This window comes from Haemaphysalis longicornis, unplaced genomic scaffold (assembly GCF_048455015.1).
Source record: "Haemaphysalis longicornis isolate Haplotype H1 unplaced genomic scaffold, Haemaphysalis longicornis Haplotype H1 scaffold_12, whole genome shotgun sequence".
In the NCBI taxonomy this organism is placed as follows: Eukaryota; Metazoa; Arthropoda; class Arachnida; order Ixodida; family Ixodidae; genus Haemaphysalis; species Haemaphysalis longicornis.
Genome location: NW_027526225.1, coordinates 118,910,741 through 118,928,260, shown reverse-complemented (window position 1 = coordinate 118,928,260; position 17,520 = coordinate 118,910,741). Strand labels below are relative to the sequence as shown.

The 17,520-nt window shown below is 51.1% G+C and overlaps 1 protein-coding gene across 4 annotated transcripts in view; it reads left to right on the top strand.

The window, feature by feature from the left end:
• Nucleotides 1–17,520, top strand: part of LOC144163396 (uncharacterized) — an 87,649-nt gene that overhangs the window by 59,505 nt on the left and 10,624 nt on the right. For 2 of the 4 annotated variants that reach the window (XM_077694371.1, XM_077694372.1), the window contains exons 2-4: nt 4,571–4,943; nt 11,701–12,283; nt 13,209–13,397. In XM_077694371.1, coding sequence (XP_077550497.1) covers nt 4,640–4,943; nt 11,701–12,283; nt 13,209–13,397 — 1,076 coding nt within the window. In that variant the 5' untranslated portion in view covers nt 4,571–4,639. The remainder of the gene's footprint in view (nt 1–4,570; nt 4,944–11,700; nt 12,284–13,208; nt 13,398–17,520) is intronic. The other 2 variants (XM_077694373.1, XM_077694374.1) reach the window with 2 other exon arrangements.

Below are 17,520 nucleotides of genomic sequence, written 5' to 3'. Positions count from 1 at the left end.
ACACGACACAAACACTTCAGACAACTCTACAGACAACATATCCCCCTACATCCATCGCTGTTTCTTGGTGACAATGCCATGGTTTCCCTGAAACGTGTGTTTGAGTATTTGTCAGATGTTAAGTTTTTAAACCTTATCTCATATCACGCATAATCAAATGTGGCCCTATACACCAGCCATCACCATTACCTTTAATTGATTTTACTATGTTCGGTTTACATGTTTTTATACCTACCTTTTTGTGGTAATTACTTCGCTTCATTATATAACTTCTTTTCTGGCGCTCTTTGCCCTCGTTGGCCTTGCGCCATGAAACACCAACCATCATCATCTTTTTTATGTTCCAAAATTCTTTCCATACATTATTTCGGCCCATTTTGCCGAATAATGGATGTTTTCACATTGCTTAGTTGATTTTGGATGAAAGATCTAGCCTAAAGCAATGCTTTATGGTTGTTCTGCACATTCCAGAAAACTTCAGTTAGTTCCAGTATTGCATGGTTGAGTCCACGAACCTGCCGTATATTCCGTACATAAGTTTCACCATTTCGCTACTTGTGTTGATGGAGTATTAAGTGAACACTCAGTTCCTGCTCATTCTAAAGGAGTTAGTTTTTGAACACCAGCTTTCATTGGCAAAAAGTGCCCGGTCCAAGGCGTGGCTTGTACCCGCTGGTTGGTACTTGCCATCTTCACAAAAAATTTAATCACAATCACCATTATCACTGTCGTCGTCGCCATCAATATAACAATCGTCATCATTTTAGTCAGTGCCCAATTCTAAACTGCCACCTGCACCGTTAGCACTAATGGAGAAATCAACGGTAAAGGCTGACCGAAAAAGCGCGTCGACAGAGCAACGAAAACCGTTAGGCGCGTCCCCCAAGAAAGCCGGTAGCCACCATCCCAAGGCAAGTGAGACCAAGCGCTTTCGCGTGATTGCGCATTGCTGGGAAACTAGGCTTAGAACGTTTGATACCGCGACCAGACTCGTCTTAGGCTCAAGCATTGCCTGAAAACTGCCTTCTTTTCACCTGAGTTACACGAGGCCGAAGTTCCGGCTCCGGCTCTGTTGTTTCTTTAAAAAAAGCGGTTCGCGTTAGCGTTTGGTGTGCTCCGGTTACTCCGTGGCAGAGAATGGAGGTTGAGGGAAGATAAGTCGGGCACTTTCTAACGCTGAATGAAGTTCGTGGTAGAGATGCGGTTAAAGCTTGAATTTCTTACAAATAATACGAAAAGAAAATGCCCGTTTTGTTTGAGGGATGACTGCTTCCTGTGCCTCGAGGGTGTTGTGATGGGTTAATTGCGAGGGGCGAGGATATAGCTGTGCGGGCATTCACTAGAGAGTTTTCGGCAGCTCCCCTGTGCATGGTAGAGGGGATGAATCCAAGAGTACATAATGCCTGCTCACGTGCCGTACGCCTTCCGTGTTAAAACTGCAAGGGCAATGATATTGCCGGGAGAAGAGCTAGTGGGGTCACAAGGATGTTTTGCCCTAGAGCTATGGGTATATTCGTTGCACAATCTCCTTCTTCTCCTGGGGTATTGTATTCCAGGGAGCGAGTAGTTTACGTACTCTTCGTACTTGTTTACGTACTTGTTTACGTACAAGTTTACGTACTTGTATGGTCACTCGGTGATTGTGATGATTTACTAGATAATCTTCTTCATGCTCCTAAGCCGTGTTATGTACACCGAGTTTGAGGGGCCTGTCTGTGTTCGTGCTGATGAGGGGACGGAGTGATTCACATACGCTTTCCAAATACATCTGCCGAGTTTGTTGACGTCACATCTGGAGAGCACCGAACACGGGATGGTCTGTTTGATAACAGAGATAACGAAGGGCTTGGACAACCTAGAGTGTGTCTGCTTCCTTCGAGTTGATGGATACTCGCCGGAGCATGGGCACAATTTGGCCTGCTTTGTTAGTTGGGGGATGAAGAATCACGGATTCGGAGCACGCATTTTTAAAGGACATTCGTAATATCTTGATGCGCTGTATGTGAGATGTACGCACTACCCATCCCGCATCCCGCATTTATCCGCTTTCAGCAAGCATGCCATAAGAGCACTGACTGCGGTGGGTCCGTTGTTCACGACAACAAAGGAGGCAGGAGGCTAACGTTAAACATCAGGAGCAGCGTTTATTGTGCGTGCCTTCAAAGGGATGCATGCATAGTAATCGATAGCCAAGCTGTAACATTGGAGCGATGCTTTAAGCAGCCCTAAAGTGATCGGCATCGTTCGACTCACCGATGGAAAATCGGGGCAGCGAGGTGCTGGTATACTTGCGGGCGCGGTTACGTCTCAATCACAACTGGGCATCCAAGGCTCGCGGAATGTGTGCGCCCCACGCATCCCTCAAGAAACCTTCCTGTCCTCAGAGTTCCCGCGGAACTTCGACCCTGGTGGCGCTTTTGCAGTGCTGGAACCGGTTCAGGCAAGAACACGTCTCTCGCCTCGAAGAGCGAGCGCGTTGGGTGCAAGACGCACTGCCGTCGCGCGTGCGCGTTCTGCCGGAAAGCTAGACCCAATGGGCTCGCGGCAATAGAGACTTTTGGCATACCGTATGTTCCATACGTTCCGCGTGCTCCGTATGCACCGGTACTCGACTGGGTACTTGTGAATTCGTCCCGCCAATGCGCGCATTCGTTCCGGTGACGTGAGGCCTTCCTCGCCGTGCACGCGCGCGCAGACGCAGTCGGCTCTCGGTGCGCACGGTAAAAGCCGAACGTATGAAACAGACGGTATGCTAAATCTCTCTAATGTCGTGACCACAAAGTTACATCTTTCTCCGTGGTTGCGACCCACAGAGAGGCGTGATCGGTGTGTCATCAAGTGTAATTTAAATGCTCAGATCTTGTTTTTACTGCAAAGCAATATATCCCTCCCCCCTTCAAGTTTTCATTCCGGTGAAACCGGTTTACTCGGTGCCGCTCCGGGGCTCCTCCTCACCAACACCGACCCCTTTTTCACAGCGGTTACCACAACGATTATTCCCCTCGCCACCACCGACGCCTCTTTCATAAGTTTCGTAGTCGGCTGAGAGCGGCCGCAGCGCCATTATCAGATGATTGCGGGGAATCAACAGCAGCGCGAATGGGAGTAAAAACGCCTTAAAGCCGCCACCGTTGCCCCCTCCGAGAATGAAGCTGCGGCCGTTTCCGCCTCAAATTCCACCTCGCCCACTGGCTGCTGTTCCCTGCCTATTGAAAGCAACTTGCCGCATTAGAACACCGGCTCGAGCACATCATTTTTCTTCAGCTTGAGCGCCCTTCCGAGCGACATTATCGCGTCTGGTGCCCTCATTGACCAGCTTGTCACAGTTCTTCTGGTGGAAGAATAATAATAGATCATAGTCTGCACGCATATGAAGTCCTTCTCTCTCCCCTAGCGGTGTATTTCCCGCCTAATTATGTGCCCATCCCCGGTTGCCGGTTTATGCGTGTACGGGTTGGGGGTGTAGGGAGGTGGCATGCATGCACAACAGGGCTTAATGCCGATACCGATCACATACCCGTTGTGGTGGTGGGAGATTTAAACGTGGGAGTCTCATGGCTCAATGCGCCCGGTCAGCTATCCTCCGAAACTGAGGCGTTTGGGTCCGGGTTGGTGCGTTGCACAGACAATGAGATGCCTACGACTGGGAAGCGAAAGGGACACCAAGGTGTGTGTCCACTAGTATAGAAATCGAAGTCCTCGAGTTGTTAACTCGCTATGGGATGGACGCATGCATCGCTCGCTCGGAGGAAGCAGAGCGGAAACTTACGAAGCGTCAGCCCGAACAGAAGCGTGAATGGGTGCGAAAACCACGGAAAGCCGCTTCCGCCACCGTTGCCGCCTTAGGTTCCAGCTGGTCGTGTAGCTGCGAATCCCTCCCAGATGAACAGTAACTGGCCCGCTTGGAACGCAGACGGTGGCCAATATCACTCGTTCAGCTGAAAGGGATCACAGAGCGACATGCTCGATAGTATCTTTTACTTCTAAGACCCGCCGCGGGGGCTCAGTGGCTAAGGCGTTGCGCTGCTGAGCACGGGGTCGTGGGTTCGATTCCCGGCCGCGACGGGCGCTTTTCTGGTGGAGACGAAAAGCAAAAACGCCCGTGTGTACGAGATTTCGGCGCACGTTAAAGATCCCCAGGCGGTCAAAATTAATCCGGAGCCCTCCACTACGGCGCGCCTCATCGCCTGCGTTGCGTCGGCGCGTTAAACCCTACAATCAATCAATCTTTTGCTTCTAAGCACCCGCTCCTCACCGGTTGCCGATTTATGCGTGCACGGGTTGGCACAGGAGGGTAGTAGGAGGGGGGGGGGGAGGTCACGCGCAGATATAGGTTTTATACCATTACTGCTGACCTGTGCTTTGTGGTGGCGTAAGGTTCAAAGTTCGCCGTCAAACAGTCCAATGCTACCGGTCCGGTGTCATCTGTGGTAGACTGGATTGGGTTGGTGGAAGCAGCTAGGTCGACCCCCCTACCTCTGGTGTTTCGCCAGCCTTGCACCACTCATACAAGCTGCGCCAATTTTTTTTAGCTGGAGCATTCGCATACGCGCGCTGGCGTCTTCCGCAGGCCAAGTCCAGATCAGCGGGCCAAGAGCGAAAGGAGCTGGCTGCGACGCCACCCGCCCAGCGGAACAGCATGGAGGGCGTGGCGAAGTGGAAGGCGCCTCTTGGTCCCAAGCGGGGCGTCGCCAAGGTGGAGAACGTGCCGAAGCCGCCTCTTGCTCCCAGACGGAGCCTCGCCTACGTGCCAGGCGAACGGAAGCTGGCGCTCGGTCCCCGCAAAAGCGCCGTCGCCCTGGCCAGTGACGTTCCGATGTCGCCGGAAGTGCAGAAGTTCATGGACGAGTTGGCGGACGAGAGAAGACGGTCCGTGACGAGTCCGCTGGGCAGGACTCGCGCCATTCGCAAGGGAGGAGGACCACCGAAAGAGAGCGCCTTCGGCAAGTGTCCTTTATGTGGAAGTCAGAAAAAGATTGGCGACGCTTCCACTAAGTCGCGCAGGGTTTGAACCGTAGCGGAGCTGGAGGATTTCTTTCTATCTAAGCGCTGAAGGACACACCAGCACGCATTGCAGTAGCTTTGAAATTGTTTAGTTACATGTTCCGTCGTCGCTTTTCACTGTGCTAGTTGTAGTCATCGTGATACGCACCGGTACACCATTTTGTCCGCAGGCTTTCACATTTCTTCCAAAGTGGAACGCGTCAGCACGCGCTAGAACTGGCGGCAACTGGCTTGGCGAATTGGGCGTCTGTAGCGCGAATTCTCCTGTGCTCCCCTCTTGAGGCGTGGACGCACGTGAACTGTTTTCTTGGTATTTTTGCGAGCGCCACAGGCAAGCCTGGACGACGCCGGCCGCTCCTTGTGAAACGCGTGCTCACGTGCGCGGTACACGGTGGGAGTAACAATGACGTAAGGTTTTCTGATCACGCCGACCACATTACGGCCAGAAAAACAGAACCGCTGTTAAAAAAATCGCTGACAGTCTGTCACCTATCGCTCTTGATGGTTGCTTTTACTCTAAGGTACGCAGTGAGCCTAGACCAAAAAGATTTTAGGCATTCAAAACAAGCTGGGTTGGTGAATCAAAAAGTTCGACCACAATTTTCCGCAGTAGCACGCGTTAAAGCTGTACGCAACCGAACTGGCTCCGCTAAATAAAACGCGCCTTGCATGTTGCCCATACGGATATCACAGGTACAATACCCCAGCGCTCACCATCATTGCAAGGGGTCAAAATCATGGTCCACTACCTCTGCCGAAGATTATATAATTCACCCTCTTTTACCAACTCACCCGTCAGCGCGACTGATATAGCTGGGTTGGCATCCCCACTTTCTGGTGCGTTTAGGTGCGTTTAAGTGCTTTCGTACTCTTTAGAGTTGCTAGCTAGCGCAGCTCCAACCATTTGGGGTGCAGGGTACCCTTCTAAAAACCCCTGTGTCGAGACTAGAGCACTTGCGACTCACGGAAGAATAAGTAACATTCAGTTGATTAATTACCGAAAGCCTAAATTCCCTTTAGTTCCTGGTTTTACGGTGATAGTTTGTTAGGATAATGAAGGAAGAAACACCCAAGACAGCTCCACTTTCAAGATTTTTTAACCTGACGTGGAAATAAGTGTATCCGCCACTAAACTGAGCCCAAACTTACGGTAGGATCATAATTTATATGAAAACCTAATGTATTTTAGGCCTAAAGAGGCCAAACAGGGGCCTAAAAGGTGTGTCTGGAGCCAAAATTATATTTATATTGTTATATTTCTTCTTAATTATATTGGAAATATTTCCCACCTGGCGTTGGGACACATTTGAACAAATGGGCTTCTGTGTTAACGGCAAGGCCTTTTTCCTCCGAAAACTATAATGGCACCTTAAAATGAAGCGCCCTGCGCACAGGTTGGCCCAGCTAAGTCGCACCAAGAATGCTTCCAAAAACTAGCGAAATTGTGTAGACCACACAGTATCGGTTCTTGTGCTCAGTTCCAACCAGGGCTTGATTGTCACTGCCAACAATAATTGTATACTTTATATGGCCAACTTTTTGTTTAATTGGTTTATCGCTTTAGTCTCAATTAAAAAAATTTCCCCGCATTTCCCCGAGGGGAAGAATGTGAAAGTGCGAATGCAGGAGTTGAATTTGCGCGGTTCGGTAATGTTCGCGAAAGAGAGATCACACACACACACATAACTACAAAGAAAGAAAGATGCATTTATTCACAGACACCTATTGGTGTTGTCGTTGTACTTGATTTCTAGAGCGGATCTCAGCTTTGAAATTTCGTGTCAGTACTCCTTTAAGCGGGTGCATTAGCCCTTCTCACGCCCGATTCCTGGCCAATCCCCCACGTGGGTATGTGCCATGTCAGCGGCCAGGCAGCGCGCGCCCATCTCCCCCCGTTGCCAAGGAAGACGAGGAGCGCGCGCACCCGCAGCTGTTGCTATGTGGACGGACGGCGGTCACCGGAATTCAGGGTGGCTTATAAAGTGCATTCGCACTTAAAATGGCCGCGTATCTGCTCCTTTTGTTGCAAATGTCGCCGATGAACGATAGTCGACCAGCACCCCCGCCAAGTAAATACACCCCTTCTCTTTCCCGCTCACCTCTCATGCTGTTCCTCTCCCGTGTCGTTCTTGCCAAAATAACACGCTGAAGGTTTGCTCAAGTCAATTTAAATTTACCGCGTTCCACTGCCCCCAGTCGGCTGTCTCGATGCCAGCGCTGCCGTACGGCGGAGACGCGCGGGAATTGAGCCACCCTACTACAACGTTTATAGAACCACGATGCCATACTGCACGAGTGTTCCAAGCGGAACGTGGATCCCATCTAGTGGAACATTTCGTTGCTATTTCCGTTTGATTTCTTAAATACGGCCAGGAGGTAGCGCTGGCAACAGCAGGCGACAGTTTTCTGCTGTTTATGTAGTATTTTATTTGCTATCGCAAAAACCAAGCATCCATGAATTGTTAATAAAAGAACACTGCAAATATTCCTTATGTTTTGATTTTTATCCTTATATTTGTGTAATGTATGGTTCTTGTTCAACAATGTTGACATGTATGAACACTGACACCTGACTTAGACGTTTAGATTAAGCTGTGAGTATATAAGACTATTTCGCAAAATTTTTTTTTCACTTTGGCCGGGTGGTTGAATCGAGTCACAGACAGACAGACAGACAGATAAATTTCTGCGTTTTAGTAACCCAAGAAAGACTATACATTAAAATGCTATACATTGTCTCGAAAACCTATTTGTTCTTTAAAAAGCAGGCTCCCGAAAACACGTGACATGCAAGAGAGAAACAATTCGGCCGCGTATCTGTTCGCTTCGCTGCAAATGTCTTTGAAAGACGATAGTCTTCTGGTGCCCCTGAAACGTAAACGCCTCTCTTCTCTTTTCTGCCCACCTTTCACGCTCTGCCGCTCCCGTATCGTTCCTTCCGCGATAAACTCGGTGGAGGCTCGCTCCAGTCAAGGGTTCCAGCATGATGATGATGAGGATTAGCGGCTTCCCCTTTGTAACGGGGTGGCGTTGCACACCGGCCTTAGTCGCAACGCCACTGTACAATCACCTCGCAAAAGATTAAAAAATAATAAACGGAAATAAAAAATGCCTTTATGAAATTTTTGCGCTAGTTTGACTTCTTTGTTCGCACGTCTTCCCAGATTGTTATCTGCTCTTTTCCCACCAAACTCTAACCTTCTTTTACTGATTGTAGGGTTTAACGCGCCGACGCAACGCAGGCGACGAGGCGCGCCGTAGTGGAGGGCTCCGGATGAATTTTGACCACCTGAGGATCTTTAAGGTGCGCCGAAATCTCGTACACACGAGCGTTTTTGCTTTTCGCCTCCATCAGAAAAGCGTCCGCCGCGGCCGGGAATCGAACCCGCGACCTCGTGCTCAGCAGCGAAACACCTTACGCACTGAGCCACCGCGGCGGGTCTAGGCTTCTTTTACTAACCTCTACTGCTGCCCAATTCACTGTTCCGTCAACCTTAGAGCCAACGGCTTCCGGAAGCTGGATTTCCCCCTCACTGAGAACTTGGACGGATACCTTTGCACTCAGTTACAATATGTTGCATGGTTTCTGACTTCCTGCCACATCCTGCGCACAGTTCTTCCTCGTTTCCACCGGACATTGAACAGTGCGTCACGTCGCCCCATCAGGCGATGCAACTCCAAGCTATCCAGCGGCTCGATGCTGCGCTGGCCCGGCAGAGGCGAACGGAGACTCCTCCTAGTAGCCAATGATGAGTCAGGCAACATAGAGGTCTAGCGAGACAGAGGGGTGGCGAAGCCCTGCGCGGCATGACCCACTCCCTCACACGCCGGATAGTGATAATAAAGTCTTGTTCTCTCTCTCTCTGAGCCAGCTGGCGGATAAGCGTTTTTGTCCGCAAGCAACCCGCCCAGGCTTCAAAAAGCAATGAACTCCCTTTGGTGTTATCGAAGAATTTTTTCCCTTGTGATCTCAACGCGGCCATACGCAAAGCATACAAAGCAATCATGGGACTCTTCCCAGGAACCAGCAATGCAGCCTTCGCCGAGTTGGGCGTCTGCAATACACTTGAGGAAATTGGGGAGGCGCAACGAATATCCCAGATCAACCGCCTTGGCACGACCAAAACCGGCAGAGCCGTGTTGCACAGAGCCCGCATCGCGCAGCTGGAGGCGGAGGCCTTGCAGGACGGACTACAACACGTGGGCGAGGTGGCTCGGAGGGTCACAGTCTACCCGTTACCCCGAAACATGCATCCGGAGGAAAACAAGGAACGCAGACGGGCCAGGGCCAGAGCTTTGGCACTGGCGCACGAAACGGACGCAGAGGCGTATTACGTCGATGCGGCAAGATACTCAACGCCGGGTGGAGCATACACACTGGCGGTCATCCGCGCTAGCGATGGAGAATGCGTTACTGCGGCAAGTGTCCGAACGCAAGAGGCCATCCGCGCGGAGGAGGCGGCAATTGCGCTTGCGATCGGCTGCAGCAAGCACAACACGGTCACTATCTTGAGCGACTCGATGAGTGCCGTGGCTAACTTCGGTAAGGGTTATGTCGGTCAGACGCAAGAGCCCTACTACCTGGAGGAAGTAGGTCATCAGCCACCGCTGTCGCTGGCCCGAAAATCTACATCAGATGGTTTCCAGCACACATGGGCGCCACAGTAGGCGGCAGGCCTAACCGGAACGAAGAGGCAGACTCGACTGCACGCGAGCTCACGCACCGTGCAGCCGGCACTCCGCCGTCTCGACAACTTCCGGCGACAGATCCCTGCCCAATCACTAATTATAGTGACTTGCTCGTATGGTACAGAGAGCAGCGTCGAAGCATGGCTCGGCCGCATCACCGTCTCTCCAGAGAAGAAGAAGTCCATCTTCGTAGGCTTCAGACAGGCACAGTGCTTACTCCCGCGCTGGCGAGACATGTGCGGCCCGGACATTACGCGTCGGCAACGTGCAGTGTGTGTTGTGCAGTGCTGGCAGATCTGCCACATGTGTTGTGGGGGTGTAATGAACACGAACGTCGAGGGTACCCACAGACTCTACCCGAGAGGATAAACTCTGGGTTGGTGTCCACGAACCTTCTCGAACAACGAACGGTGGTCCAGCTGCTGGTGACAGCCCTGAGCAGACAGCGGCGGGCCGAGACGGGCGCCGAACGTCCTAGTGATGGCCGGGTCGTCCCTCGTGCCCCGCCCGGTCACGCTCCGGGGGCTAGATAGTGCTCCAGCTCTTGCCTTCACGACCAGGGCGGAACCCTGTGCGGTGATCCCCCTGGAGCAGGGCTACTGTAAATAAAGTCCTTTTCTCTCTCTCTCTCTCTCTCTCTCTCTCTCTCTCTCTCTCTCCTGCCTCCCGATCCTGTAGATATCTAACGGCTTTTTCGCGTCCATCCTCTTTTTCCAGGTCGTTGTCTCTCATTCTTTGCCTTCATTTTTTATTGCCTTGTATTCGCACTGCCCTGCGCGCCACCTACTGGAACCTTTCGCTAGTGTTAGACTTGGAATGCTGCCGCTACGAGGTCTAGGCCCGGGCACGCGCCCTTTTTTTGTAATTTTTGGTCAGAACACTGTTTTCAAACCGTTTCTGCTTGCTATCGTAGGAATCGAGCATACATCTATATTACTCTTAGTACCAGTTATGTATGGTTTTATTGCCTCAAATATGCTTAATTGCTTATTTGAGATCAACATTGCTGAAAAGTATTAAGTATGGTACCAGGTTTATTTGTTTGCAAAAGTTTTGCCTATAAAAACTACTTGTTCTTCTTCCCACTTTTGGCCGTTTGGCTGAATTGACAGACAGACAGACAGGGGACGGACGGACGGACGGACGGACGGGCGGACCAAAATTTTGGTGTATCATAGCTCAAAAAAGACCATGGTATTTAAAAACAAGGATGTCCGATCGCTTAGCCCGTAATAAGAAAACATTCAAAGCTGCAACCAGGTTATTGTTTGGTCCTGTCTCAAGAATGAACTGCAAAACGCAAATTAGTTATTTCTTCATCTAACAGCTTCCTCATATTAAGCTTGTTGATGTGGGGATAGGATGGCATCATTAAATGGCGGCAAGTAGTCACAGCTCAATTCAGTTTTGAGCAGTGCCTCAACTGCTTGTAAACCATGCATGCAAATTGTAGTCTTTGGTTTAAAAAAATGCTTGATTCTGGTTCTTCTGTGGACACGCCATGACATTTTTACACCCCGGTAGACCAAACACCCCGGCAGACCAATCAACGAAAAGCTGGCTAGTTGAAAAAAGTGACAAATAATTTTTGATATTTGAAAAATACACCGGTTGTAGCCCCAAATGGCGAGTGACAACATGCAGTCGATCCCATTTTGCTAGAGCGCTTGGCCATTTTTCAAAGCCTTGATCCAAGTCAGATGAGATGCCCGTGCATAAATCGAGGCGCCAAGCTCCTGAGCGCATTCGCCCTCACTGCATACGCAAAGTCTGTATTTTCTTTTCTTACCTCACTCGTTCATTTGTACTTTATTCCTTGTAAGAGTGAAAGATGGCATTTTGAATAGGTGTCCGTCTATTGGAGCAGGTCCGAAGGTAATAAAGCGGATGGGAGAAAAGGAGAAGCAGTAGTTTATAAAACGCAAGTTAGCACAAAAGTTATCTGCCCTTGGTTTTGTGACGGAAGCCTTTTTCATGCTCTGAAAGAGTCTGGTACTCCCTTTTCAGAGAGGCTTATGCAGGTGCAGCCCCCTCCGGCTGCAAGCACATCGACGCTGGATGACCCGTACCCGCTTCACACAGACCAGCCAGGCAAGTGGTTCGGCGATCGCTTCTCTCCCCACTCCCGTCTCCTGGTGGTCCTGTGCATCGTCCTGGGTGTGCTGGCCGCGGCTGCGTTCCTCGCCTACAGTCTGTACGAGTACCGGCGTCGGAGCACCGGCCAGACCCCGCAGCTGCTCACCGGCGTCCTGCAAGGCTGCCGCTCGACCGCGTGCAAGCAGGCGCTGGGCCTCATCAAGCTGTCGCTGGACGCGAGCGCCGACCCTTGCCAGGACGCGTACGCCATGGCTTGCGGCCGCTGGAGCCAGGCCGACGAGGAGGGCGTGCCGCTGAGCTACAAGAAGCGGCTGTTGAGCAGCTACATGGCCACGGTGCACAGGCAGCTGGCCGCCACGGGTTCCCAGGGGCTGACCAGCACGCCGGACATGGCGGTCCCCACGCGCATCTACACGTCCTGCATCGCCTTCTTCCACTACACCAGCACCTCGATCGCCGACATCTGGGCCGCCATTGGCGTCAACGTGACCAGGTGAACCGGCGAGTGTGTGGCGTTAGGAGAGTTCCCCGATTCCAGATGCGCGAAGTCGGGTGTGGTTCATAAGGGCCGAGGTTCATATCTGCCGTTTTTTCAAGTGGTCAGGACACCACTGGACAAGTTGATGTAGCGCCCTTCCGTGGCAGGTCCACCGCTGAGATGAGCGTTTGGTCTTGCTGGTAAAAGTACTGCTTCGCCGAAAATGACTAAAACACGTTGGCGCTTCTCCTACCATTTCCATGTATCCGCTTGTATACCTTCATAGATCTCTTGTTTTTGTATTCTGCTGACCATGCAGCCTTTTTGCATTCTGAAGTGACACGCCGAGAGATCAGATTTGGTTCCAACCTCCAATGGACACGAGTGCAATAGCACTGCAACGCCCGCCAGGAATAAGGCAAGGTCAGAGAGAACGCAGGCTCGGCAGTCGATGGTCGTACTTCTGTACGACGCCCATCACTGGCTCCGCGTGGAACTTGCTAGTGGCCTACCGCATGTGCGGCAAATCATCATTGGTTACCAATAAGGTAAGAACCTTCGAGGAACCACGGGTGAGTCAATGGCTCGTAATCACCAGTGGTTGCCTACAGGTGGCGGGCAACGAGTTCGTCGCCAACGAGCGACCCACGATGGGTTACGGTGGGTTTGTGGGCCACAGGTCTCTAGTCAGCCACTCACAAGGTATCCAGTGTTAGTCGCTCAAGGGTCATGACTGGTAAGGCACGCGACCGAAGGCCACCCGCGGTGGCGCCACTAGTAATGTGTGGGGTACGGGTCGTTACTTAGTTACACTGTCCCCCATACACTACACACCAGTTACATAGGGCAGGTACACAAGCACGTCGGCAGACGGCAACGCTGTGCTCCCGAGGGTTCCCCGGACGTTCCCCACAGTTGCTGGGTCCTTCGGTCATCGCAGGTGGCTGGCTGTGAAGAAATTCGCCGAGCTCTTCTCGCTCATGGTTCACGCAGTGGTGGCCAGCAGGTTCGACTCCTCGTTCGCCATCGGGCACCGGGCTGACACTTCTTCGGCACTCCTCACCGTGCGCACCGGACGGTCGCTCAACACGGCCGTCGTCGCTACTCGCGCGCGCCAAGAACTTATCAGGTACTACCATGCACAAGCTAGCTAATTCGCAACTCACAGACTATGCGAAATTTGTCTGAAAATTTGTGGGTGATTGTAAAATCGTGACAGGGCCAGTAACGACCGTTTCACTTGCGATCCCTGTAAGAGGCGCCCAGACGAGAGCGCTACCAGCGGCCGTGTTTCTCATTTCACGTTCCTCACAATTGCTCTGCAACGCTACTTTCCACTCATCTGGCCGTTCGCAACTGGCCGTTCTCTATTTCGAACACTCAATACGCGCCGTCGTGGGCTACCGCATAAAGAAATATACCCTCGATACTGGTGTCAAATGTATTCGATGGGCTGGGTGAGTGACGTGTAATCTGCACGATGGACAGTGTAGATACCTGACGACGGAGAGAAATAGCAGGCGGGGACCAGATTGGACTTGTGAATTGAGCCAATGCAGGAATGGGTGGGGAAACAGGTCGTTGGGAGTGGCCTGTCTTGAAGAAAAAAATGTGGCTATCCCGCTTTTATAGGAATCGGTAAAACACGTAAGTCAAATGCGCCTTCACAGGATCAGTGGAATGATCATTGTGCATCAACATGATCTTGCAGGTCGCTATTTATACTTCGTCGGTACGGCATTGTTAGACGCACCAACGTTAGGATTGCGCACGCGCTAGAGCATTGCGTAAATCCGACTGAAACCACAAGCGCTCACTAACCGTTCGAACGAAACCGAACGGGTTGTCAGCGAATCGTGTGGTGATGTCACGGTCCCCTACAGCGAATCGAGCATGATTTGCGGGGTTGTCTTCTGGGTGTGCTTGGCGAGTGACGTCCTGCTGGCGTGTCACATCGGCAAAGGCGCGACCACTTCGCTACTGCTCCGTGGCGTGTACAACAGACGGTAGCGTGGGGCGACTCAGCTCGCCCCACGCTACCGTCTGCCGTACACAGAGTTCGTAGGTTGGAACATGATACCGCGATCGCGTTGCTCTTCCCGACGGCGTGTCCCTCGTCGCACCAAAGCAGTCACGAGTGCGACATTCACCCGTCGGCTTCATTCTGCTTAATGCAACGCCGCCTTATCGAGACGCAAACTGTCGGCGCTCATTACCGTCACGATACACCAGTTCGCTTCACCTTTCCTAGACGGCAGCACCATCTGAACGGAGAGGTTGTATGGAAAGATATAAGGCGTGTTTATAGATCTAGTTAGGCTTGAGTTCATAGCGCAGTTGGCAGAGCGCCTGATAGCTTGGCCCCTCCCGTTGCGCTCAATTCCTGGTGCAGCCACGTCAATGGTACTTTTCCTTGCGATGTCAGTTTCATGACGGATGTGGCGTCAGCATGCAGCATGACGTCAGTCCCAAAACTGTGACGTGATGCAAAAGGCGGAGCGGCATGCGCCAGCCGCCTGCACCTCTGCTACGTCGCGAGAGCCCTGACGTCGACAGTGTGGGACGAGGCGCCATGGAGGAAGAAAAAGTTAGGAGACGGCGCCACCGGAGAAACGTGAAGCCTATACATAAAAAGTAAAATCGAAGTCGGTCCAGGCGTCACTGCACCACGTGACCCCACCGCTCCGCCGCTGTATGGGCCACCGCGCACTCTTCAATTTTGTCTGGTCGAAACTGCTCTGCGGCCCGTTGTCGCGAAGCCTGCTATATGTTGGTTTTTTTCCCACGGCTTTTGTCTTTCGCACGTACGCGGCACTCCTGCCCGCACGCGGGCATGAGATCGCCGAGCAGACAAATGCAGGAAGGACGGGGAAAAGCTACCGCCAACCAAACACGAGAGATGCGCCGGAGGTCACGTGCTGGGCCGACTCCGGCGGCTGAGAAAGGGAAACGACGGAGGGAGCGGCTTCAGAGAAGCTGGGCTTGCGAAGGCTAGCTGCGTGACGTCATGCCGTCTCCTAACTTTTTCTTCCTCCATACGAGGCGCTCATTGCATCATAGAATTAATACTACTGACTCTATTGCACTCTACTAATACTATTGCATCGTGCTGATGCCGATGTCGAAGGGCATCTGTTCTGATCTTTCTCGTGCGTGCAGAGATTGAACTTGATTTAAAATATGTTATAATGAGCGTTAACTGTTGAAACTTCATCGGAGATACCTCCACATACAAGGGAAGCTTCTCACACAGTTATCTCAGCTTTGAATTGTTGTGTCAGTACTCCTTTAAGCGTTCATAATTTTATATTATTACCCGCCGCGGTGGCTCAATGGCAAAGCGTTGTTCTGCTGAGCACGAGGACGCGGGTTCGATTCCTGGCCGCGGCCGCCACTTTTCTGATGGAGGCGAAAAGCAAAAATGCCCGTGTGTGCGAGATTTCGTCGCACGTTAAGGATCCCCAGGTGATCAAAATTAATCCGGAGCCCTCCACTACGGCGCGCCTCATCGCCTGCACTCAAGTCGGCGCGTTAAACCCTACAATCAATCAATCAATTTTATACTATTTCTGATTATCACTTACTGCAGACCAAGTATGGTCCATACAGGAGAGGGCAATACAGTTCAAAAATCCCATTTTCATACACTGCGGTCATACACTGCGGTACAAAATTGGTATTTCACAAGACACTCGCGAAAAACAAGCTACGAAAATACAGACTAAGAGGCAGGCTTAGCGGCACGAACAAGTTATGTATACAGTTTCAGCTCGGCATGACAATTGACATAGGGGAATCATGGGGCAGTGCATTCCAACCCGAAATCGGGAAAAACGAATAAATACTTTTAAATGTTAGTACGTGCAAATGTAGGTGTAATGCCGAGACTTTGTTTACGGCGTGAAACCCTGGTTGTGTCCTTTTTTATGTAATCTGGCGCATGCAAACCTCCCTTGGAAAAATATAAGAGGCGGGAGGTTGTCCTTCGATCAGCCAGAAGTTCGATATTTTCCCATCTTGGAACATGGCCGAAGGCGAATCGCGACGTCTATAGCGGATGAATACAAATCAAGCAGCTAATCGTTGTATTTTTTTTTATAAGTGGACTTATGGAAAGAACCCGGCGGTACCTGTATGGCTCTTGGTGTGTATACTTTTGCTGCATACGAAAGGGCATAATACTTTCATGTGAAACTGCTTACACTGTCTGTCAGTGGTAATATGTTTTTACAACACAGCGTTTGTGCATTATACAAACGCCTACTTTGAAGGAGCTCGCTGCACAAAGTTCACAGTTATGTATAGGCACGTTTTGTGGGCGTATTTGATAAAACGTCCTGTGGGGCATTTTTACCTTGATTTCAAACTGCTTAGTGGCGCGTCAAAAACGTCTTCCCAGCAATATTAGTATAGTAGTATAGGCGCCCTTAGAGGACCGCAGTGTATCGCGTAGCCCTTAAGCATTTATCCGATAATTTCCACTTCTGAGTGGCCGTAATTTCCATTTCAATTACGAAATCTTTTACACAACTGAACGCTTTTGTTGAAACTACGGCATCAGCTGTTTCTGTTGACGCTTTGCAGCCTTGTATTCGAAAATGTCCAACCAGATTCTAGCACACTCCTTATTCGGCCTTGAAGAGAAAAAAAAGGTGTGGACAGGCAGTTCGCACCACTGTGAGTGACTGTTATTTTGTGTTCTCGGAAAGAAACATTTAGTATTATACTCCAAAATGTTGTGCCGCAAAAAACAATGGCAAAGACACAACAACACCACAGAACAACAGGACAAAAGCGGTCGTTCTGTTTCTCTGTCGTTGCGTCACTTTAGGGCTTAATTTATTTGCTTGCCTATAATCACGTTAAGCACCCGTTACGCCGTAGTACAGCATACTGCAAATGTACACCGAAAGAAACCCGCCGTGGTGGCTCAGTGGCTAAGGAGCGTTGTGCTGCTCAGCACGAGGACGCAGGTTCGATTCCCTGCCGCAGCGGCTGCTTCCCTGATGGTGGTGAAAAGTAAGAACGCCCGTGTGTACGAGATTTCGGCGCACGTTAAAGATACTCAGGTGGTCAAAATTATTTCCGAGCCCTCCACTACGGCGCGCCTCATCGCCTGCGTTGCGTCGGCGCGTTAAACCCTACAATTAAATTACACCGAAGGAAGCTAAGTGTTCTGAAGCACTAAGTCTCCGCGATGAAACCGAACAGCTACAGCTTTTTGGACTCAATGTCAATTGTCCATCTCCAGG